Source organism: Myotis brandtii, unplaced genomic scaffold (assembly GCF_000412655.1).
Source record: "Myotis brandtii unplaced genomic scaffold, ASM41265v1 scaffold23, whole genome shotgun sequence".
Taxonomy (NCBI): Eukaryota; Metazoa; Chordata; class Mammalia; order Chiroptera; family Vespertilionidae; genus Myotis; species Myotis brandtii.
In genome coordinates, this window is record NW_005358649.1 from 1,518,904 (window position 1) to 1,545,406 (window position 26,503).

Here is a 26,503-nt window from a genome sequence, read left to right on the forward strand (position 1 = left end):
TTCTTAGTATGTTAATATATCTTCATAGCAACCTTTCCCTTCATCTCAATTTTTCATTGGCAACATTTCTTGGCTCTGCAAAACAGCATCTGAAAGTTGAGAGTGATGGACAGTGGATAGAGGATCCAAGGAGCTAGGTCATAAGTGATGGGCAAGTTCTGTATGACAAATAGATTTTGACTATTCAAAGATCTTTTAACTTACTTGCTAGTTCTTGGCTACAGTCTAGATAGGTGAATTATTATTATTATATTTATGAATAATGGCTTTATAAACTGAGGTGTGAAAGAAATTTAAAGATCAGCTGATAGCTTTCCAAAAATTTGATGAGAAAACTCTTTTTGCAGGACCAAGGGCATTAATGCAAAAAGTTTTTTTAAAAATCAAGTGTGTTTCAAAAATCTCAGACAATGAAATCATGGGTTCTATAATTCCAGGTATCTAAGTTTTATGGCTTTGGATGAGAAAGATAATTTTGTTTTATGTATCTACTCTCTCCCTCTTTTTAAAGTAGATTGTCTTTTAAATATTTAGTTTTACACAATATATTCAGTTTTAATATTGAATTCATATTGGAAAGGAACATTTTTGTTGTATTAAATGTAAATATTAGTACTTAAATATTTACTTGGTTTTTGTAAACTGGAATAATTATTTTAAATATATTGTACACTGTGACATAAACCATTTGGTATTCTATACATTATCGTAAAATCTGAGTTATTCCAAGTGACCATTTAAAATATTATATATATATATACTAGAGGCCCGGTGCATGAAATTCGTGCATGGGGCGGGGAGTCCCTCAGCCCAGCCTGCACCCTTTCCAATCCTGGACCCCTCGGGGGCTGTCCAACTGCCTGTTTAGGCCCCCAACTGCCTGGGATTGGGCCTAAACCGGAAGTTGGACATTCCTCTCGCAATCCGTGACCACTGGTTCCTAACTGCTCACCTGCCTGCCTGCCTGCTGTTCAGTCATTTGTTCGTCCCTCACTAACCCCCTGCCGGCCTGGTTGCCCCACGCATACTACTGTTCGGTTGTCAGTCTGGTTGTTTTAGTCATGATGGCTCCTGGCTTTTTTATATATTAGGATTTAAACCCTAATATTCATAAATGGGTACTTACGTTAAGCCTTTATAAATATTTATAATTGTTCAGAAAGCTTTGGGATCTCTTATTGGTCTTACATATCCTCCCCACTGCGAATCCATTATGTCTCAGAGTCCTCCACCACACACACTCAATGCAGATACTGGCCAGCTGCAATGCTGCTCCTTCCTGAAGCCTTTCTTAAATTGTTTGAAGGAGCTAATTAATACAGCATGTCCTTGAATAATTGTTAAGCTTAGATCACCCCAAATTCCCAAAGCGGTAGCTAGACATTTCTTTAGTGCAGTAACACATACAATTCCTAGTTACCAATAACTTTTACCAAAAAAAGAATTATATGGAATCTTGCTATGATGAATGAGTCTCAGATACACCTGTGTTTCTAGTTTTATCTACAGGGGAAAGAATGGTGCCATTTCTTGAGATATAGTAGGGCAATATTTTTCTGTTTTGTTTGTAATTGATATATTAGGTTATTGGAGTGGGAGAGGCTCTAGGAAGGGGTAAAGTACCCCCCACATGGCCACACCAGCTCCAATGCCTGGCCCCACGGCCTATGTTCAGCTCTAGGCACAGCATCATTCACAAACAGGGGGGAATGATATGCAGGTGATGTCATTAGCCTGACACTTTGAGACTGAAATGCACTTAGGAATTCAACAACTAGCTCAGGAAGAAAGTCTGTGCTGTAGATAAAGACTTGTTTGTCATCACCATATAGAGAAATAACAATGTCAGTGGTATGGGTTAGATAGCCCAGGAAAGAATATCAACTGAAAAGAAAGACAGCTCAGCAAAGAACCCTGGGCATTTCAGGAAAGGACTCCTAAGAACAGGATTCCTGTGGGGGAGACAAATCAGGAGATTAGAAAAGAGAGGGAGTTAACAGCATTTAATGACAGAGCGTTGATGACAGATAAATTAAGGACTAAGCTCTTTACATTGCTGATTTAAAACAATTTTGGAGGAATGGTAAAGACAGAAATAAGATGTATAGTGAGGAATGTTAAGAAGGGTAATTGTGAGGAAGAACCATTTATCCATTGGCTTAAGAAGCTGTCAATCTCAGAGACTGGGACAAATTCCTAGAGCTCTCTAGTTTGTGTCCTCATCTGTAAAAAAGGGAATTAAAATAAATGATCTCCAACCACCATTCTGCCTTAATATTTTATCACTCTAAGAGTCTAAATCAATTCATAAGCAGGAACAAAATTGTAACGAGCTAAGTTATACTTGATTGTCATTATAACATAAAGACTACATCCCTACAATTATATGCACATTAGCTCTGCATCTAAAAACCAGTGTGGTACTTGTCTTGTTTTTGTTGCATCATTTGCATTTTTCAGCAGTTCATGCTGTCATAGTTGACTTGAATTCGTAATTTGTTTTCATGAGTAGAAAGGTTGTATCACACTATTTTGAAGCACTAATAAAAAGAAAAAGTAGAATGGAAAATATACTAGTTTTACAAATAGATCTTTTGTCTTTGACATTAGGTTATTAAAGATTGCTTCTAAAACATTTTTATAAATCTCTTTTGAATCCCAGGTATTGCAATTTCAGATGAACTCGATAAGGTAAGTTGAACTATACATCTAAAAGAACATATAGAATTTAGGTTTTAATCCACTGAAACATAAAATGTTCAAATATAATTTATGGTGCTAATATTTAAAAAAATTTTCAGTTATATGCTTAGAATTTTAAATGAAAGTTATTAAATGAAATATGTAATATCACCTATTCTTTTGAGTTAAGGATTTTCAAATTTGGCTAGAGAAAACTGAACCACTGTAAGCATTAACAACTACATTAAAAAATGAAAACTAATAATATTATGTAAACTATTTGGATTTTGCTTGTATTGATGATGATGATATGGAAGAAACTTGTTATTTACTATAGCTGCTCTTTGTAAACCTTACTAAGTACTTTTCAAAATATATATTTATGGATTACAGAAAGGAAGGGAGAGGGAGAGAGAGATAGAAACATCAATGATGAGAGTCATTGATCGGCTGCCTCCTGCACGCCCCCTACTGGGGATCGAGCCCGCAACCCAGGCATTTGCCCTTGACTGGAATCGAACCAGGAACCTTTCAGTCTGCAGGCTGAAGCTCTATCCACTGAGCCAAACCAGCTAGGGCTTACTAAGTATTTTTTAAAAGTAATTTTAAGATGCCAAGAGAATATGATGATGCCTTGCACTAGTGATAGTTGTGAAGGTGGTGGGAAGTGATATGATTAGGAATATATTTTAGCAGTAGTATCTTTGGAGCTTGCTATGGATTGGATCTGAGGACTAGTAGAAGAGATCAGTCAGTGATGATTCTTACGTTTGGAGGATGAGAAATTAAATGATCTGTGGTGCCATTTACCAAAATTAGAAAAACTGGGGAGAGAGCAAATTTGACAGGTTGGGATAGCATCAACAGTACTCAGTCCTAGCCCTAGTCAGTTTGCTCAGTGGATAGAGCATCGGCCCGTGGACTGAACAGTCCTGGGTTTGATTCCAGTCAAGGGCATGTACCTGGGTTGCCAGCTGGATTCCCGTCCCTGTCAGGGCTCATGCGGGAGGCAACCAGTCGATGTGTCTCTCTCACATCGATGTTTTTGTCTCTGTGTTTCTCCCCCTCCCTTCTACTCTCTTTAAAAATAATGGAAATATATCCTCAGGTGAGGATTAGCAACAACAACAACAAAGAGTTCGCTTTTGTAATGTTTATTTTGAGTTGTCTGTTAAATATTGTTTATATGAGTTGCTGCTCATAAGAAAGTTTTGATTTAGTGTTATACATTTAGGAGTCAGTCATTGGGCTAGACGTTCTTATTTTTTTGGTCTCAGGATCCCAAAAAACTTTGCATTGTGTAGATTATACCTATTAATATTTTACCATGTTAGAAATTAAAACTGATAAAAAAGTTTACATGCATTTATTTTAAACAAAATAGCAGTGACAGAACCATTACATTAAAAAAAATATTTTTGCCTTATCCAGTTTGGCTCAGTGGATAGAGCCTCCGCCTGCAGACTGAAGGGTCCCAGGTTCGATTCCGGTCAAGGGCATGTACCTTGGTTGCAGGCACATCCCCAGTAGGGGATATGCAGGAGGCGGCTGATCGATGTTTCTCTCTCATCGATGTTTCTAACTCTCTATCCCTCTTCCTTCCTCTCTGTAAAAAAATCAATAAAATATATTTTAAAAAATGTTTTTATGAAAAAGTACTTTGTTTTCCAAAATAAGGTACTTATGAGAAAGTTACATTATTTACAGTTTAAAAGAAACCTCTTTAATGCCTGGCTTAATTAGAAACTGCTGAATTTTCATATCCACTTCTGCATTCAATCTGTTGTGATATGTGGCTTTGGCTGAAGAAAAATTTTTGTCATGAGGTATGTAGTTGGAAAAGGGAGAAGCACTTAGAACTAGCCATCAATATTTGGTGAACATTGGTACAAATATCTCTCTAAACAGAAAACGTATTTAATTTGGCCTCATGTTAGATTTATAGCTAGAAAATGGTAGAAATTATTGTACAAAAATGGGATCATACAGTCATGCCATTTTAAAATAATAAACTATAATGTAACGATTACATTATTTATATAAAAACAATAGTTAGCATTTTTTCTATTCCAAATAGGAATATATCTTTTAAGTTTTAATAGAAGTACATATATGATGAAATAAATAAATAAAATTGATGAATATATTATTAAATATGATTTCCCTTTAACAAGTCATCTAATAATAAAATTACTTTAATTTCTATCTGTATTAACTCCATGCAAAACTAGATCATGACTATGTACCGTAGCTCATGGAGTAAGTGGCAGATGGGGTATCTGGCTTTGTCCTGTTTTTCTAGTCTTTCTCTGCAAAGCCATCATTGTCTTTGCCCAAACTGATCTCCTTATACCCTGATATTCCTTCCAGTTTGCAGAAATGTAATAATCCATGCTCTTGAAGATATACTCTAGGTTCATTTTAAGTACAAAGACATAATCATTGCCATTTCTAGGTTCATTTGTTCCTTCTAATATATTTTGCAAAGCCCTGGATGCCGGAGCCATCAATTAGCTGTGTGATTCTACTTTCCTTCCCTTTTTCTGGGCCCTGGCTTGCAGCTGGGTTAGTGTCTACACCATTTTTGGTGCGAGAAAGAGCATAGTAATTGTTCTTTGAACTGAAAATGGATTTCACCTTCACTGGGTAACATTGTAGGTGCCCTGGGGTCTCCAAGGATTACCCTAGGATACATCTTCCCCCTTCTCTCCTCTCTTCCAGTATTAGCAAGAGTTTTCATTTAAATAAGTTGTACATATTGCTGATTTTAATTTTCTTACTTAATATTGTATTTTAAAGACTTTATAGAAATTGCTGGAATTTATTGCACATTTATTATTTTTCATTTTCATTGAGGAAGCCACCAGTTGTCATACTAAATGAGCTTTTATTGAAAAATATAGTTGTGTCAGTACAAAAAACTGTTCCCACTCACACCTGATTTTCAAGAGTGTCAGATAATACAAAAGAAACACAGCCTACATTCTTTGCCTTCCTGGAACCCTTCTTGAAGAGGGACAGCCTGCCCCATGGTGCCCTCTGGTGACCACAAAACTCAGTTTTGCATTTTGCTCGGTAAGAAAAAGTGTATCTCAGGCAGGTACTAAAAGCAGTCAAACAGAAAAAGGGGACATCTGTAATACTTTCAACAATAAAGATAAATTTTTAAAAATCAGTCAAACAGAAAGGTTTACAATTTGTGTAGAGCTGACACCTTGTCTTCACTATAATAAAAAAAAATATATTCTTCCTTTTAATCTTCCATTAACATTTTGGGGATTCACTAAAGATAATATTCTTCTTAACCTTTATAAAATACTGGCCTCTAGTTAGATCATAATTTACTGTCACTCTAGTTAGATCATAATTTCATTGAAATTATTTATTCTGTGATCTTTAAAAGTAGTTTATGAATTCTATAAAAGATAAGAGTTATTACTAGTAATTCTATTTAAAATGAAATGATAAAATAAAACAAGACTATTTTAAAGCCTTAAACTGTGAATTCTAGAAATTTCTTTCTGCTTAGTCACTATATTGGTTTTCTATATTGCTGTAACAAAGTAAAACAAGATGATTTATTATCTTATAGTTTTATAGTTTAGAAGTTCTACATGAGTGTTCCTGGCTGTCATAGAGCTATATTCCTTCCTGAAGTTCTTTATGACCTTCAGGAATGAGCACAAATCACATAAAGTAAGTCATCTAGTAGAGATGGAAAGAACTGAAATTTTAAGTTAATTCAGAAAGGAAAAAGAACATTTTGATTTGAGGAAGCAGTTGAAACTCTAGATAAAATTATTTCGTTGTCCTATTGTAAAGAGTAAATAAGCTAAGGCAGCACATTCTTTTTTCCTCTTCAGGAAACAGTGGCATTTAATTCTTCTCTTCTAAGACCCCGTGTAATTGGAGAATGGATTGGTCGAGAAGAGAATGATGCTGACCCATTAGCAGCCGAAATGCTACAGCCCCCAATTCCAAGAAGTAAAAATGAACAATGGGAAAGTGAAGATAGCAGCTCTAGCCCCACAGGAAGGTAAGATGAGATGGTGTCTAAGATTCTGAAAATTATTAATCATTACAAGGTGAAGGAAAAATAAATCCAGGTGCATGATTTTGTTGAAGTAAGTCTTAGCAAATTTATATAGAAAATTATGTTGGACTCCACACAAGATAAAAATTAATTTCTCTGTTTTAAAATTAGAGTGCTACTAGAATTGCTTTTAGATTTTGGTTTTGATTTTTTTTCTTTACATCTAAAAAAAATTACCATCTCTTTGTATCTAATACCAAATAGAGAAATAATTTCAAGGATATAAACTGTAGTTGAGATTTTCTATAATATTGAGCAGGGAATAGCTGACTGTTAAGAATTGAAAGAACATATATCTTTATGAATAAGTGTTTTCAAAATTTTCGGGTAGATACCCAGAAGAGGGATTGCTGAGTTATATGGTAGCTCTGTTCTTCATTGTTGAATGAACCTCCATACTGTTTGCCATAGTGGCTGTACCAGTTTACATCCCCACTAGCAGTGTGTGAGGGTTCCTTTTTCTCCATATCTTTTCCAACACTTGTTATTTCTTGATTTATTCAGAATGGCCATTATTACAGGTGTGAAGTGGTATCTCATTGTGGTTTTGACTTGCATTTCCTGTATAGCTAGTGAAGTTGAGCATCTTTTCATATATTTGTATGTCTTCTTGGGAAAAGTGTTGATTCATGTCCTCTGCCCCTCTTATAATTGGATTGTTGGTTTTGTTGTTGTTGAGTTGTGTGAGTTCTTTATTGAAGAACCTTATGGAAGTAAATTTGCAAATATCTTCTCCCTTTCAATTGGTTGCCTTTTTGTTTTGCTGAAGGCTTCTTTGGCTGTGCAAAATCTTTTTAGTTTGATATAGTTAGTCCCATCCATTTATTTTTGCTTTTCTTTTCCTTTCCTTTGTGGTCAAGTTCATAAAAACCTCTCTGAGACCAAGGGACATAAAACAGAAATAGACACAGACAACAGTATGGTGGTTACCAGAGGAGGAAGGGGGTCAGGAGAGGATGAAGAGGGTAAAGGCAGGCAAATATATGGTGACAAAGGAGACAAGACTTTGGGTGGTGAGCATACAATGCAATATACAGATGATGTATTGTGGAATTGTATACCTGAAACTTACACAGTGGTATTAAACAATGCATTTAATTTAAAAAAGAATCTAAAAGGGAGAACTTCTGATGTACAAGAGACATAATCAACAGGGGTAAGAAAACTATTTAATGTATAATAGACAATACAAGGCAGTGCTAATGTGGAATATAACGAAAAAAGAAAACCCTTGGTTGAAACCATTTAAGTTTAGAGTTGATAACTATGACTGCATATACATTTTCTTTGTTTAATGTTTAGAAACTATTACGATTTGTAAGTTTGAAAGTCCATATTTCATTTCGCTCAGACCTATGATGCTCAGAATGGGTGACAAGAGATTTGCCTTACGTTTCCATAGGCTGGTAGAAGGGAAATGTTCAGATCATATTTATTAGAAAAAGTATATTTAAATAGCAATTGCAATGAGTAAAACTCAAAACAAAAATGAAAACTTCTATAAGAGAGTTGGAGTGATAAAAGCATTATGAAGCATGACATACACGAGGCTGAGAAAATGGATATAAATACCCATGAACTGAAATGTGGCTGGAGCTAAAACTACCCGTTAGTGTTACTAGCGGAGCACCTCAGAAGAGCTTTTCCTATACATTGCATAGCCACAGTAACTTTGTATATCCTATGTTAAATTTAGCAGCAAGCAATAACTATTCTTTCTCAAGGAGAAAATTGTATTTTCTACAATATAATAGCTTTCAGGCTTTTTTCACTTTGACTTATCACTTGGCTGGAGGGAAGGAAATTCAGAATACTTATTAATATGCTTTAGGCATATAAGAAAAATGATTCCATTTCCATGAGAAATAACTTTTAAATTATTTAAGTAGTTTGAGTTTCCTATGTAAGGAGAATAAAACCATTTTTAAAAATCCATTTACCTTCTTTTGTAAAATGCCAGATCAATTTCACCTGTCAATGAGGGTAATTTCATTTTTAATACCAGGCTTATGAAACCTGGTATTGCTTTATCTTTATTCATTGCTAGATCTTTAGTTCTTAAATATAAAATAGAGAAATGTCAATTTTCATTTTGCTTTCATTTAGTCATAATAATAATTGGAGCTATTTATTGCAAATGTTAGTGTTTCTATTTTCTTCCTAGCTTATGTGAGCTCTTATTTTCTCTTGAATACCATTAAAGGGAATCTTTCCTGCAATTCTAGTTCAATACCTTACCCATAAAAACTCAATCCATAAATATCTCTCTCAAATACTTGTGTAAAAATGTTTTCAGTTTTGTTTTTCTCTAGCTTTAAATTATGAGTTGAGATATTACCTATGAAATGAAGAAAGTGGTGAAGTCCTACTCAGATGCCCCAGTAGAGCTGAAATATAATGTATGCATACCTGAACTGGATTTAAAGAATAACAATAAACTATGAATGGGAAACTGTATCTCTCCCATCTTCTAATACATAACAGGATTTCTGAATTTATACCAGGCACTCATATAGCATTAGATTTAATTTGGATGAATAAGAAGGGGTTGAGAAGAAATTTTTAAATGACTCTACAATTTTCAGCTTTTGTCTTTAAATAGTTATGAAATTGTACTATACCTTAACAGTCATGAACATTCACAGATTACATGATATTCTAGATCCTGAAAGAAAAGACTTAATTTTCAAAGATGACTCCTTCCATTTTCCTTTCTGCTAATGGGACCCACATGCTGTTGTTGAAAATAGACATCAGTCATATATGAGTGAAGGAGGCACATAGATGGCATCCAGTAGACGTGTGCTAAATGAAGCCTACTTATAAGAAGGATTGTTTATTGTCCATCTTAATTTTTTGTACTTTTTCCTGTCTTGGTCTTTCCTGTTGTTTAATGCTCAAATCTTATTTGAATGTCTGTTATGACTGTCCTCCATCTTTGGTACATACCCAACTTTCCCTTTCATTCAGAATAATACATACACAATAGACTGGACTTTCACCATTAGATTAGAGAGGATTAAATAAAAGCATAGTGAACCTTAAGAGTCTTATGGGTAGAAACTTACCCACAGTTTCCTCCGGGAAGTTTTTTTTTTAAATGATATTTCTTATATGAACTTGTTCCTTAGGTTCTGCAATACAGCATTGTATGAAAAGAGTTAACAAATTTAATAAGCATTGCTGTGACTTGAAGGGTTAGGTGCTGGTTCAAACAAAGGCAATTACCGTAGGAAGGAGATATGGAGAAACTATTAGAATAAGACAGAAGCTACTAACACAGAATCAATGAACCCTATATGGTCACTGGATGGACTCAAGAGATCTTTGAATCTCTTGAAATTACATGGAAAATGTTGTCTGTATGTGCACATGGACATTTTCCTGCATTTTTATGCCATATCTTTCATAGATGTCAAAGTGGTTCTAAATTAAGACAAAGAAATAAATTAAAGCATCTAAGCTATAAAAGAAAGAGGGATCACAAAAGAGAAAGGGGAATATGTTGGGGAATGATTGAAAGTTTTCCACAATTGTCAGATAAAACCAATTGGCATTAATTGTTATGACTTGTCTAGCCATTTAGGGGGGAAATATATATATATATATATGTTTATTGCACATTTAGAGTTATTAAAAATAATCACATTAATAATACAAACAAAAAATAAGTTTAATAAAACTATATAATTCTATCTTAAGCCATCTTAATTAGATTTTGTGAAAGCTGGGTAATGGAGTTTCCAAAATTACTTGCTGAATTGTAATGTGAATTTGTAAATAGGCTCATCAAGGCTTGAAAGCCTAATGAAGCTTCTCTAAGTTGAGCCACCTTATTAAAACAAGAACAATATAAATAAATAATATATATCTGGTGAATTGGCTTTATTTGCTAAATGAACATTGTTATTAGATGGCAAATAGGCCATAAAATGGATAGAAAATCTTACAAATTATCAATATATATTATTAAAATAAAAGCCAAAATCTCTTCCCATTAAGAAGTTTTCCCTTTCATTGAAACTCATCATTGCTTTTGCTATATCTATAAACAAAGGCTGGAAATGTTCCCCTTTCTTTAGAGTACCCTTTATTAGCAGCAAGAGACAAGCAATAAACAAGTGAATATAAAAATATCAGCCATAAATTTAAGTAGTGATAAGTAATATGATAGAAAGTAAACCATAATAAAAAGTAAGAAAATGGATGGAACAAAGAACCTTAATACATATTGTCAGATTTTGACTGTGTAGATACGATAGAAATATAAATTGAACTTATTAATTTAGGAGTACTCTAAGATGTAAATTTTAAGCATAAAGAATGTTAATTAATAAAAAATCTATCAACCAAAGAACAGAAGCCTTAAAAAGATCTAAAACATAACAAAATTATACCTTATGACTCAAAAATTTCTATTTAAAGCCAAAAAATATGTCACTAAGTCATGAATTTATATCAGGAGGTTGATGAGGTCATTTTTACATGTTCAAAATATGGACTCATAGACTCATAGATGGACTCTCATTAAACAGTCATCATTTGGGTCTCACAGCCCAGCACTATCTTTATGACCAAACCATGTATTTTAATGAGACCGAGGACAACAATTGTGCCCACCTTCATGAAATGGTCTTGGTCATTCTTGGTTGATGAATAGGAGTCACACATCTGCAACCTGCCATTTGTTCCTCATCTTCCACATTTCGACGTTCATATTTTTCCTTCTTCTGTTTCATGACCAGTCTTCCTATTGCCCTGGATTTTCATTTCTCATATGCATCTACTTAAATGAATTCTCATTTTATTTAGTGTGTTTTAAAAAATGAAGTTCAAAAAGAAAAAGTGATTTAGAAAGTATCTATTGAGCATTAACAGAAGGTAACGTGCTAGGTACAGAATAGCTTCTGCCTACTAGGCTGTGATGGTGAACTGAAACAAGCTTAGGATACAAGTCAAGAGAGGAATCATCCAGTTTGCCACTGAAGAGAGCGTATGGGCTCAAATAGAATATTTACTAACCCCGTATTCAGAAACAGTGTGTGAAACAAAATGGATCAAGGTCAAGTCCGGGGAAGAGTGGGACCAGGAAGAAGGCTGTCCAGAGGGAAGAGGAAGTGTCCACCTGGAGAGGTAGGCACACCAGGGCAGGGACATCAAAGCCACTTTAAATTGTCCCTTTCCATCTGATCTTGGTTTAGAAGTTACCCTTTTAAAGCAAAGCAAAATAGATTCCTAGAGTGTATCAACACCACACTGAAATATTAAGTGCTATTCTTTTTCATATGGCCTAAGGCCTCTTGTGGTTCCCTTTCCCTTTTGTTTTTCTAATTTAAATTTTATTTTCAATTAAAGTTTACATTCAATACTATTTTGTATTAGTTTGGGGTGTATAATATAGTAGTTAGACAATCATATACTTGACAAAGTGATTCCCCTGATATTTGCAGTACCCACATAGTTATTCCAATATTATTGACTACTAGAGGCCCAATGCATGAAATTTGTGCAAGAATAGGCCTTCCTTCCCCCAGCTGCCAGCATCGGCTTCCCTGTCAGCACCAGCTTCCCTCTTCCCTTCCTTCCCCCTGTGGCCACCGGCAGGAACCCGGGACCTGGGCTTCCCTCACAGCCCTAGATTCCTCTGGAAGGATGGAAGGACGTCCAGAAGGGCATCCAGTCTAATTAGCATATTACGCTTTTATTATTATAGATATTCCTTATGCTGTACTTTCTATGTGAGATACAAGTGCTCACGAAGAAACATAAATATTTAGAAAGCTGCCCATTATGTACTTTGAACATATAATGATATTGGTTACCACTTTAGAGACTGCTCTATGTGTTTCCTCATAAAAACATTATTATTCCCATTTTAGAAATAAGGAACTAAGTCCCAAAGTGAATAGCTGTGAAGTAGCAGAGCTAGGCTGTTTTGCTTTCAAATTCTGTGTCCTTAATACTTTTCTTCAGGGAAAAGTTCTAAGAATCCCAATATTATTAAAATTTAGGTTCAATATCTGGGTAAGAGGGGGCCCAGAACCCTAAGTGCTCTTAGAAACACCCCAAACCCATCTCTCCCCATCTCTCCACCTCCTGTTTGCATTAAGATCCTGCTTCCCTTCCATGTCCTCTCTCATGGTGCAGTTTTCACTTCTATAATCCACAGGCCTTTCTCATTCAAAAGGCCTTCTCAATGAATACAGTTTGTCAAGGAAGATTTTTAAATTTTACATTATTTCTCACCTTAAAAGACACATGGCAAAATTATTCAGAAGACTGATGCCATGACAAGAAATTGGGGTAAATAAGCCTCCATCAATTTACAAGTGAATATTTTATGTTTTATCTCTACTATTAAAATATACAAATGAGTCTCATTAATTGAATTTGAATTTATACTGATAGTTGCTAAAATAGAAACACATATTTTAAAAGATATGCCTTTTTTATCACAACAATAGTTCCTGTTTAAGTGGGGAACCTAATTTAGAATGGAAGTTAAAGTTGAAATAAGTATTGTTGACAAGAGTATGCCTTCATTATAATTTCTCTTATTTTTACCCTCAAGTTTTCACTTTGAAAAGTATCAAACGGCAGAAAATTTAAGAATAGTAATATCAATATCTACATACCCTCCACATATATTCACCAATTAACATTTTGCCTTTGTGTTACCTATGGTACTAGATCAATCTATTCTAATTTATTTATCCTATTTTTTTAATGTTAAACCACCTGAAAATAAGTTATAGGTATTATAATGTGTTAATTCCTTAATTCTTTAACATTTATTTCTTGAGAATAAGGATATCCTCATATACAACTATAATGCCATTAACATAACAAAACTTTTAACAGTGATACTATAAAATTATCTAATATGAAGTCTATATTCAACTTTCTCTCTTTTTTCCAGTAGAGTCTTTTATAGATTGTTGTGTTTTGGTGTTTGTTTGTTTGTTTGTTTCTTTTTTATCCACCATCTAATGAAGGATCATGTGTGGAGTTAAGTTTTCAAGTCTCTTTAGTCTCTATAATCTAGAACAGTCTCCGACTTTTGTTTTATTTTATAACATTGATATCCTTGTAGATGGCAGGCAATTGTTTCCAAATCTGGACATGTCTGATTGTTTCCTGATCATTAAACTCAAGTTAAATATTTTTGGCAGTAATTCTACATAGGTAGTAGTACTGAGTACTTCTTCTTTTTCCCATATCTAGAGATTCATAATGTCAGTTTGCCCCATTATTGCTGATACTGAGTTTGTTTACTTGCAAGGTTAAGGCCATATCCACTAGGGTTCTTCATTGTGAAGATATCATTTGCTCTTTGTAATTAACAAGTCATCTACCACCTCTGCTTTGGAAAAGATGGCACAGACTCTCTCAGCTCCTTCCCCTTAAATACAACTATAAACCTTGGAAATAATGCAAAAGGCAGCCAGAGCAGTTTTATGCTGTGAAAATGTAAAGGGGAAGATGGAATGGCTAGGGATCTGACGGCTGGAGGAACAACAGTGGCCAGCAACGTATGATTCTCCCACCAACAGCGTAAGGCAAACTGGGCCTGGCATTTCCCAACCCCAAACTAGCAAGAGGAGGTGGTGGCCTCGATAAGTTCATTTTCCCCCCTCATCAAACAGGAGTCCTGCCGGCCTCACTGGCAGAGCCTGGTTGCACTGGCCAGGGAATTGACAGAGTCCCACTCACAAGAAAGGCTCAGAGGACATACTGTCCTTTCCTGCCAGACTTGAGACTCCTCTTCCCCACTGAAGACAGTGGGCAGTTAAGTGCCTTTTACTCGACAAAAAGACACAAGAGGGATCCCTCCACAACAAAGCTTGACATGGGAATCCTTTATGTCCCCACAGCCAGACATTCCCTTTATCTACCTAAAGGCACCGGATGCACAACCTGGAGATGCTCCTTTGCCCTCTCAGGCAATACCAGCAGGTACACTGGGAGCCACAGCAACACCAGATAGCCCAAGCAGACTAAAATAGCACTTCAAGAGCTCTGAAGCTGTCCCTGGAACCACAAGTTACAAAAGTAAGCCAGGTGGCTGCCTTTTAAAATAAAAGATATGAATAGGCCCCAGACACTCTTAAAATAATAGTCAAATTGTGCAAATCACATTATCCGAAGAACCAGGAAAACCACACCTTACATGAGAAAAGATAGTCAACTAATGCCAACATTAGGATGAATCAGATGATGGAATTATCTGGCAAAGAATTTAAATGCATGTGTTTCCTAAAATAGAGTCAGAAGATGAAGTGGCATCATTCTCACATCAGACATTAAATTACAATATGCGATTGACTTTCTTCAGTGAACATGCAACTCCCACAATTTGCTCTGATCATGTCAGCATCACTGAAACCCTCAGCCATCTTATTTACAACAGTGGTTCTCAACCTTCCTAATGCCGCGACCCTTTAATACAGTTCCTCATGTTGTGGTGACCCCCAATTTCATTGTTACAAATTGAACGTAATTAAAGCATAGTGATTAATCACAAAAAAATATGTAATTATATATGTGTTTTCCGATGGTCTTAGGTGACCCCTGTGAAGGGGTCGTTCGACCCCCAAAGGGGTCGCGACCCACAGGTTGAGAACCGCTGGTTTACAACTTTGAACTTTATTTTGGATTCTTCCCATTAAATCTAATTAATCCTGCTATTAAAAAAATCATAAAAATGCTTCAACAAGCAATTATAAGTTCCCTTGAAACAAATGAGAACACCAAATATCAACAAATATAAATACTGACAAAGAACCAAGTGAAATTTATGTAACTGAAACAAAATATAAAAACTTGTTAAATGGACCCAGATTGGAAATGACAGAGTATAGAATTTTTTAATGAGGATAGATCTATAGAATTTATCCAAAATGAACACCAGAGAGAAAATAGACTAAAACTTATATATATGCCCAATCAAAATTTCAGCAGGTTATTTTGTGAATATCAACTAACTGATTCCAAAGTTTGTATAGAGTGGTAAAAGACCCAGAACGGTGAACAAATTATTGAAAGAGAAGAACGAAATTGGAGAACTGATATTATCTTACCCTAAGACTTACTATAAATCCACAGTAATCAAGACAATGTATATTGGCAAAAGATTAGAGAATGGGACAGAAAAGAGAGGCCAGATAGCCCAGAAATATAGTAAACTAATCTTTGACAAAGGAGCCAAAGCAATCCAATGGAGCAAAGGTAGCCTTTTCTACAAATGGTGCTGGAACAACTGGACATCTACATGTTAAAAAAAAAAAAGAAGTCTAGACAGAGACCTCACACCCTTCCCAAAATTTAACTCTAAATGGGTCATAGACCTAAATGTAAAATGTAAAACTAAAAAACTTCTATAAGAAAATAAGAGATAACCTATATGACCTCAGGTGTGGCAGTGAATTTTTAGGTATAACACCAAAGGCACAATCCATGAAAAAAAAATATAAGCTGGACTTTATTAAAATGAAAACTTGAGAAATGAGGTACCAAAGGATGTCTATGAAAGAAGACAGGCTCTGTATTTTTACTATACTTGGGGAAAATTTTAATAAAATGTCCATAAATTTGCATGGCAAAATAATGGAATGAAATGTGATTGTCGATTTTCTTCACTCACCACAGCTAATGCATCATGTCATCATCGTTGAAAGTTAACACTTAAATATTTCTTCAGCTTAAAGGTGGAACCCAAGACCAAGGGATTAAAACAACAGCAACAGCAACATAAGAAACTGCTGGCAGCAATGCTCTCTCAAGATTCTTTTGAGTCTATTCACAGCCCTACCCCACCTGTAACAGAAGAAGATATTGATAATGAAGATGATGCAATGGAATTGCTGGGTAATTTTAAAAATTAATAATTTCTCTTTTTATTCTTCTTTGGCATTGTAAAATGTATGGTGATTAAGAGACTTTAAGAGTTTTGAATAGTTTTGTCTTAGGGGAAAGAGCTTAACACACATTTTATTCACATTAGACTTTTATGAAGTTGCATCTAAGAGCTAAGTTGAAATCACCTAAGCATGCGAACTATTAGACTGTACTTTGTGTTTTATATATGCAGCTCTTTGCCTTCTAACTATTTAATCAAGCTTTATTCTGTGTGCAATTGTGATATTCAGTTGTTTGCTTTATTCTCTGATTATAATTGCCTTGATTACAGCTTTTGTCTATAAAATGTATCCAAAGTACATATTTCAATCCTTATCCCATATGTCCCCTGTTATTTAAGAATGTTTCATAAAAATAGGTTAAATTTAAAGAGGCAGAGAGTAAAACTAATGCTTTATATTTTCCATAAGTGACAGAAAAGTTGAAATGTAGACATTTCAGTTTTTAACTTTTTCATAGGCCCATTACTTTCATAAGAATGTTATTCATGTTGTATATGTAAGAAATCCTTTTATGTCTATTAATGAAGTAAATGTATGTTTCTGTGTCATCAGAAATATTTTTGTAGTAACTTTAAAAACTTGAACTTCCCTTTGGAAAACCATTTTTTCCAAAAGAAGGAAATGAACTTTTATTTCAGAGAAAGTGATCCACATATAAAACAACATTTTTTGTCAGTGATATCAATTATTCTATTCCACATAATTAGAGCAATTTTAAATACTTTGTAACAATATACTAGTAAGAGAATAAGTCTAGTCATTTGAAAGCTTTAAATAAGTTTAACATATAAAATATGGAGTCCCAGAAATATGCATATATTTAATTTTTTTTCTTATACCAGATTCTTTGGTTTTAAGTATTTATGACAGTAAAACACTATCATTATGATAAGTGATGTAGGTTTCTTTGCATTGGCCTACAGAGGTGTTATTTAGTCGGTGATAGCGGGCTCACTGATGTTTTCTGATGTTATAATACCTGCATTTATTCTAGCATTGAGGAGACTATATCATGGTATTTTCACCTCAAGCTGTTGGTCTCTCTCTCTCTCTTTTAAAAGAACAATTAAGCCTTGGTGCTTCTTAAGGAATCTTCTCTTCCCCACCTCCAAATCATTACTGTGGCAGATGTGCAGTATGTGGTGGTCAGACCTTTTTCAGTTAATTTCCATTCAACAAGTATTTACTGAGCACTTACTATGTGCTAGGCAGTGAGTCCTGGGGACATAAAAATAAAATAATCACGGTCTCTGTTTGCTAGAACGTCACCTTCTAGTGTTCAAGATAAAAAATGTAAATACATCACTCCAGTAGTGTTGCTGCAGGTCTAATTTGATTAAGTTTACAGCTGTATATAGGGAGAATCCCCAATGCAGGAGTAGGGGACGGCGATCAGGGAATATTTCCTAAAGAAACTGATTGTTCTGGTGAGTCCCGGGATGCATCGTCAGCAGGCAGAGTGCGATCATTCTCTTTGTAGGTTTACTCTGGTGGGAATGGAATCTCTGCATTTATGCCCCAGGACAGTGCTTATAAATTGTTCTCTGCTTTGGTCAGTAACAATGAATCGACATTGGATTGTGCCGACATCTTCCTCTCTCTATCCTTTCCTGTAAATGACAGCTCATCGTCAGCTAATGTCCACATGAAGGCAGCTGTCGCTTGCCACAAGAATCTTTTGAAGAAATGCAGGCTCAGAATCACTGTAGGGTTACTGATAGCCTCAGGAGTTCAGAGGAGATCACAGAACTTCGGTGGTTTCTCAAGGGATTCTTTAAGGAGACTCTGATGTCCACTCAGTGCTGGTGCCCCCTAGATGTCAGCTGCTCTGTTATCGTGTCTGGTCTCCCAAGCTGACGACCAGAGGATTGGGTTTTGACTACCTAACGTGACAACTAATAGCTGGTCCTCATTAATTTTTTTTTCATTTAGACATTTTGGCAAATTTAATCATAAGAGATAGTCAAAGGACTTGGCCTTTCTTCCTGTAATTCTACATGTCTCAGCACAGATGGCTGGTGGTATACTAAGGCTGATCTCCACATGCTCCAAGTCCATCAGTCTATCCCCTAAAATAATGCCATACGCAGCTTTCCCTGGTGCTTACTAGTCTCCATGAACAAAGGTGATATAGCAGAAAATTCAGTCCAAAAGTTGGTTTTACCCAGAAAGTTCATCTACTACATAAAATGTCATTTGAATATGAAATATGTTTGATTAAGGCCCAAATATTTGTACCCACTAATATAATTTAATTAGTTTTAAAATACATATTTAAAATATAAACTCAGAGTTTTCTTCAAAAGTAACTAGTATATATAAATTCATTACATACGATGTTACTTATGTCTCACTAAGGTAATGGCTCATCTTTTATATGAAATTAAACAAATGTACATGATAATTTGAGTTAACACAAGAAGCAAGAATTTTTTCAGTCATGATACAATGATAGGTTAATATGCCAAGTATAGATATAGCATAAAATAGTTCTTATTTATTTCAGGACTTGACATCTTGGGTAGCCATGTATATCTCTTAATATTTCAATGAAATCATTGGTACAATACTCCTAAATCTATTTAGAAACTATAAAAATCTACCTTCCTAGTCCTTTTAATATTAGATTTCCATCATTTTGTTTATTATAGAATTTTAAGACAATAGTTTTGAAACTCTGCTTCTAAAGAAACATCTGATTATATTTATTTGAAACAAATTCAAATGCATAAGTTCTTGAAAATTTCATGAAGTATAATTGTAGTACATAGAATCAAGTGTAAAATCAAACAGAGACATCTGGTACTTAAAATATCTTTTTTAAGCTACCATGTTTTGTAGAATGGTTTAGCTCTAGCTTATGTGTTTTAGGGTTTAAGTTGTCATTATCTATACCATGATTTAACAGTTGAATTTTTATTTATTATGCATGTGAAGCACTCTGTAAACTTTTTGAAGTGATAAATAAGTAAAAGGTATAATGATTAGCTTACATTAATATATAAATAATTATTCCTTAGCAAAACTGATTGGTTGGAAGGGTTTTTGGAAAAAGGTTTTTAGTTGAAGTAGTAAACTTTAACAAAACTATTAATCCTGGTTTTGTTTATTATGAAATCTAGCATTGTTAATATATACTAATATTTAATTCTCTACAGTTTCGTTGCATTTTTGTAGATTTATTTTCTAAATGTATTGGGTATATGAAAAAAATTTTAGTACACCATTTATAATTTTTTATGTAGTTTAAATATTTTCTGTAGGATTGCTTTAAATACTACTTATAAATTCATAGTATATAAGACAATTAATATGGAATTACTATAATCAGAGAATAACATCAAAATTTGTGGAGTGTAAGATATAATAATTTTAATCACTTCTGAATTTGGTACTCTGATTACAGAAGAAATTGAATAAAATATCTCCGTGTCACCTTAAATTAAATAACTTTCACTTCAAATATAAGATATTCTCAGTTATTTTAGTAATTGTGCTAGAAATTAATGACTACAATGAGTAAGCCATAATAAAACATTTTCATGCTTTTTAAGTTATTAAAATAAGTAATTTTCAAAAATGGAAAGACAAGTTACAGTGGTAAAGATATAAAAACCTTTATGTATTTTATTTTACTATTTTTTACAGAAAATTTGAGGGACTTCATTAGTTTCAAAGATTTCACTTTGTGAATATGAGCCCATTTTCATCATGTTACATGCATTTTTCTTCTTATTTTTTATGAAATGCTAATTGTAATACATATTTGTTCTCTGCATAATTTATACTCATTAAAATATCATTAGAATTATTTGAAAGATACAACTACTTTTCTTACACATTTTAGTATGGGTTATTACTCTTTAAAAATTTTTATGCTTTCTCAGAATTGATGATGAGGCTAATATCTAAAAATCACATGCAGGAAGTACTAAAAAGAAAAATAAACAGGATTAGTCATGCTTTATACTTTCTAGTCATAGGTCACAGTCATCTAAAAATTAAAACTAAAGTTATATTACCAAAACATACAAGGTGCTTAAAAATATTTTTTATTTGTTATAAATTTAATAGTTAAGAACAAGCATAATTGTACAGTACTGGTATTCTTTGCAGAATATAGTAATTGAGTTTCTAAAAAACTCAGTATATTACCACATTCTGTAAAATATAAACTTTTTTTCTGGAGGCACTCATGACATCAAAATGATCCTTTGGCAAATTCTTCTGCATTTTTTTAAAGTAAATATTCACTCTGCTTTTTGTTTTTAATTGGAGACTTCTTAAAATAGACAGTACCCGTTTTTGCAAAATAGCATGCATTTTACCTAATGAGAAATGGGTGCTGTCACTCTATTTTGTTCACGGGGGTGAGGGCCTTAATGAAAACAATAATTTATCTACCTATTGTCTACCTGTATTTTAATGGTCTAAAGTGTGTGAAATAGACTGGAGCACATGGGAACATAGATACACACGTTGTTTCCTTTGAGAATCACTCATTGGGCGTATCAGGGCAACATAAATGTTATCACTTTTAAAATGTAGATTTTTTTTGTAGAAAAGATTCTGTTAAAATGTATGAAGACTTCCAGAATTAAATGTATGGATACTTTAAGTTGTCTGTAAGATTGCTTTAAATGTTACTTAGAAATTCATTCATCATAGTATGAAAATAACTTAGTGTGGAATTAGTACATGTTGGAGATTAAAATATCTAAATTTGTGTGATGTCAAAATAAAATAATTTTGAGCACCACCGAGTTAGTGCTCTAAGTCTAGAACATACTGAATAACTTATCTTCCAAATCACCTGCATCTAAGTAAACCTCATTTTTAAATATAAGATATTCTCACAAATGTCAGTAGTTATACTGGTAAGTAATGACCACAATTAATTAAATATTATAGAAAATCTGCATATGTATGTTTAAATGTTCACTAGTTGACTTAGTATTATGGAAAAAACTAGAACCTCACACAGATGTATAAAAATATCTTTCACATTCTAAGTATTAAATATTTCCTTCTGTGAAGTCATGAGATGTACAGGGCGGACAAAAGTAGATTTACAGTTGTGAGTATGCAAAACACAGTTTATTCTTGTATTATTATTCGTTAATTATTCTATTATTTATTTCCGTTACAACTGTAAACCTACTTCTCAGTTTTAAAATAAAGTAAGAAAAGTAATGCATGCTTATTACTGGTCTTACAATGGTTTCAGGATTTTAACCTTCTTAGTTCCCTCTGTCATTGAATGTTCACATGTGAACACTGTCAACATAATTTTACTGTTTATTGCCTTCCTGACAAGCAAAAAATTTCAGAAATTTCAAGGAAGAGTAATTATTTACAAGAAAACTATTAGCACTTATAAGTCAACATAGGCTTATTTTAGGGGATTTTAGTATCAGATCTGCTGGGAGTCAAATTTCTTCTAAAATACTATTTATTTTTTATTATTAAAAGGCAGATATTCAGTATAAAGAATGTGGCATTACAGAAGGTAAATGCAAATGGAATCCAAATAAGTTGAAAGAAGCAAATGATGCAGTTAAGAAGAGGAATCAATGACCTAGAAAGCTAACAGAGAATATTAGCAATGCCGAACTGATACATCCCTCCTAATGCTGACAAAGAAAAGGGTAGAAAAACACAAATTACCACTATGAAAAAGATAGACAAGACCAGATTTCACCATAGGTCTTACACAAAAGATAATAAAAAACATGTGAAAACAACTTTATATCAGCATATTTGACAACTTAGATATAATGAAAAAAAAATTCTAGCAAAGCATATCATACCAGATATAAAAAAGGAGAAATTAGTTCCATATTTGTTAAAGAAATTGAATTTGCAAACAAAATCTCTCCCCAAAAGACAACTTCAGGTTCACATGGTTTCTTTGATGAATTTTCAAATATTAAGTAAAAAAATAATGCCAAATGTAATAAACTCAGGAAGTGGAGAAGAGAGAAAACTTTGCAAGTTGTTTTGAGACTAGCATGTCCCTTATGGACACAGATACATATGTTCTCAACAAAATATTATTGAATTAAATCTCTATGATCCAATTCGGTCTCAATTAAATTTCTAATAGGCTTAAAAAAAGAAAGAACTCGATGAGCTAATTCTAAAATATATATGGAAATAATGACCTGAAATTGATAAAATCATCAGGGAAAAGGAGAGTATCTGAAATTAAAATATCTGATTTCAGGACTTACCATAAGGCTACAACAGCCAAGACAATATGGTATTGATACAAAACTTGACAAACAGATCGAGGAAATAGTTTAAAGTTTAGAAATATATCTAGTCAGTTCGTTTTCAACAAAGGCATCAGGCAATTTGATATATAAAGAAAATATTTTCAAGCATTGGCGCTGGAACAATGAGATAAATGTAAAGAAATCGTACCATAACAAAAATTATTTTTAAATGAATTATAGGGACAACCCTGAGGCAGGCAGAGATTTTTTTAGAGATAACTAAGGATAAAAGAAGACATTTAATAAACTGGACCTCATTAAAATTATAAGCTTCTCAGAAAATGAGAAGAAAGTAAGAAGAAAATTTAAAAAATAGAGAAGTGTACCACTTACTGGGAGAAAATATGGACAATATACCTGACAATCATTTCTTGGCCTTTTGGCTAAGATCAAGTGTAGTATCTGTTCTTATCAGCTTAATCTCTTATATGTCCTTTAGCTGGACAATATACTATTTTAAAAAAGGGCAAAAGCTTTCAACAGGCAGTTCACAAAATGAGTTAGGCAAATGGTAAATAAGCACATGAACGATGTTTAACTTCATAACTTCAAAGAAATGCAAATTAAAGCAGCACTGAAAGATCACTACAAACCAACTAGAACGGCTAAAGCTAAAGACTCTCAACACAAAATATTGCCAAGAATGTGGTGTCGCTGTATATTTCAAATATTGCTCATAGGAATGAAAAATTTTACAATCACTTTGGAGTCAATGTCTGGCAGTTTCTTATAAAATTCAATATGTACCTACACTATGGCCTAGAAATTCTTAGATATTTTCCTAAGAGAAATAAACATGTATCCTCAAATAGTTGTGTATGAAAGCAGTTTTATTATAATAAATATCCTAGAGAAAAAAAAACACAAAATTATAATCACTAGGAGAAATTATAAATAGTGATATATTTACACAATGAAATATTGTTAAATAATAAAAATGATTTAAGCACTGATACATGTGACAATCTGGAGGAATCTCATTGTTATGGACCAATTCATATGTTGATGCCATAACTCCTAATTTTGATACTATTTGGAGACAGGACTTTCAGGGATAATTATTAAGGTTACATGAGGTCATAAGGGTGGGTTCCCCATTCAGTAGGTCTGGTGGCCTTATAAGAAGAGAAAGAGACAGAGCCGTCTCCCCTTCCTCTCCCTCTCACTCTTTCTCTGCCTCTATGTGCACGCACACTCAGCACTCAGGAAAGGTCACGTGAGGATGCAGTGAGAAGGTGGCCATCTGCAACCCAAGGAGAGAGCTCTCACCAGTCACTGACCCCGCTGACACCTTCACCTTGGACTTTCCAGCTTCCATGACTGTGAGGAAATAAATTTCTGTTATTTGAGCCATCCAGTCTAAGACATTTTGTTATGGCAATTTAAGCCAAATAAGACACATATAAACACTACGCCGAACAAGAGAAACCAGAAACAAATGACTACATACTATGCTAATTTAATCATAGGGAACTCAAGAACAGACAAAACTGATCTATGGTGATAGAAATCAGAACATAGTGCGGGTGGTGAGGGATTGGTATCAGGAAGCTTTCTGTGCTGATAGAAATATTTTATATTTTCACTGAAGTGCTCATTACCACATGGGTGTATACATTTATCAAAACTCATTACGTTGTACATTTACTATCTGTGTATATCCGTGTAGATGTGAATTTGAAAAAATAAAATAGAAATTTTTGTATATAAAAATCATGGCTGCATAATGTTAGATCATGAGAATACTCAAGGAGTCAAAATTAAATTTGACGTTTGTTATTGTTCCTAAAATAAAATGATTACATTTTATAGAAACACACATGAGATATGAAAGGTAATTTAAGACAGTAATATAGGCATTTGCTATGGAAATATCTCTACTGTGACCTTTAATATGTTTTCCAAAGTCTGTGCCTATTGTAAGCCTCATGTTTGAATAATCCTGAACAAAAACAGAAATTGTCATTTTAATTTCATAGTTGCACTTCAGAAAGCAGAATTTGATCTTTGATGATAAATTTCCTCGTTTTGAATATACATACTCTTCCAATGTGGTCACACTATATTTTATTTGATAAACTGAAATGTCCTTCCTTACTGACTTGCTTGTGATACAGAGAGCTAAAGTTGTGGCAATTTAAACTGAAAATGTTCTTGTTATCAACTGGAAATGTGCAGTACATATATTGTGATTCTTTTTATATTCTTTGTTTAAACATCGTTAGTGAGATATACATACATGACATAAAATTTATCCATTAAATGTATAGAGTTCAATGGCTTTTACTATATGCAACCATCCCACAATCTAAGTTTAGAACATTTTCATCCTCCCCCCCAAAAAAACCCAACCAATTAGCAGTTACTCCTTGTTCCGCCACCACCCACTCCCTCACAGCGAGGCAATCATTATTCTTATTTTCTGTCTTATGGCTTGGGTATTCTGAGCATCACATAAATGAAATCATATACTATGTGTGGTCTTCTATGAAGGACTTCTTTTACTTAGAATAATATTTACAAACTTTATTAATATTGTCGTTGTATTAGTCCTTGTTCCTTTTTTACCGACTTCTGTGCATGGGCCACGAAGTTTCAATTGCATTGTACGTGCGCGCCCACACGTGGTATTTTGTGGAAGAGCCACACTCAAGGGGCCAAAGAGCCGCATGTGGCTCGCGAGCCGCAGTTTGCCGACCACTGGTCTAGGTTTTAGAGCATTTTTAGGTTCATAGCAAAATTGAGCTGATGATCCCTTCCTCACCCATAACCATGGGCAACCACTGATCCTTTTACTGTATCCATAGTATTGTCTTCTTCAGAATTTCGTACAGCTGGAATCATACAGTGTTCAGGCTTTTGATATTGACTTATTTCACTTAGTAACGTGCATTGAATGATTACTCCATGTCTTTTTATGGCTGGGTAGCTCATTTATTTTTAACACTAATAGTATTCCAGTCTGAATGGTACAATGTATCTTTTCATCGACTGAAGGACATCTTGGTTGCTTCCAAGTATTAGCAGTTGTAAATAATGCTGCTAAAAACATCTGTGTGCAGATTTTTGTGTGAATGTAAGTGTTCAGTTTATTTGGGAGTATACCAAGGAGCATGATCGCTGGATTGTATAGTAAAAATATGTTTAGTTTTGTAAGAAACTGCTGAAGTATTTTTCAAAGTGGCTGTACCATTTTGCATTCTCCCCACCAAGGAATGAGAGTTCTTGTGGCTTCACATCTTCACCAGCATTTGGTGCTGTACATTTTTTTGGATTTTAGCCATTTTAATAGGTGTGCAGTGTTACCTCGTTTTATTTCCAATAGCCTAATGACAGATGATGTTGAAGACCTTTTCATATGCTTATTTGCCATCTGTCTTTTTTGGTGAGGTGTCTGTTCAGATCATTGGCCCATTCTTTAATTGGGTTGTTTATTTTTTTATTGTTGATTTTTTAAAATAAATCTTTATTGTTGAAAGTATTACATATGTCCCTTCCCCCCCCCCATTGCCCTCTCCTTCCCCCACCTC

General features: G+C 34.0%; 1 protein-coding gene across 1 annotated transcript in view; it reads left to right on the forward strand.

Annotated features, from left to right (window-relative positions):
* Nucleotides 1–26,503, forward strand: part of LOC102252312 (chromosome unknown open reading frame, human C8orf34) — a 237,754-nt gene that overhangs the window by 64,375 nt on the left and 146,876 nt on the right. The window contains exons 5-7 of the mRNA XM_005866400.1: nucleotides 2,663–2,691; nucleotides 6,546–6,718; nucleotides 16,476–16,642. Of these exons, the coding sequence (XP_005866462.1) occupies nucleotides 2,663–2,691; nucleotides 6,546–6,718; nucleotides 16,476–16,642 (369 nt within the window). The remainder of the gene's footprint in view (nucleotides 1–2,662; nucleotides 2,692–6,545; nucleotides 6,719–16,475; nucleotides 16,643–26,503) is intronic.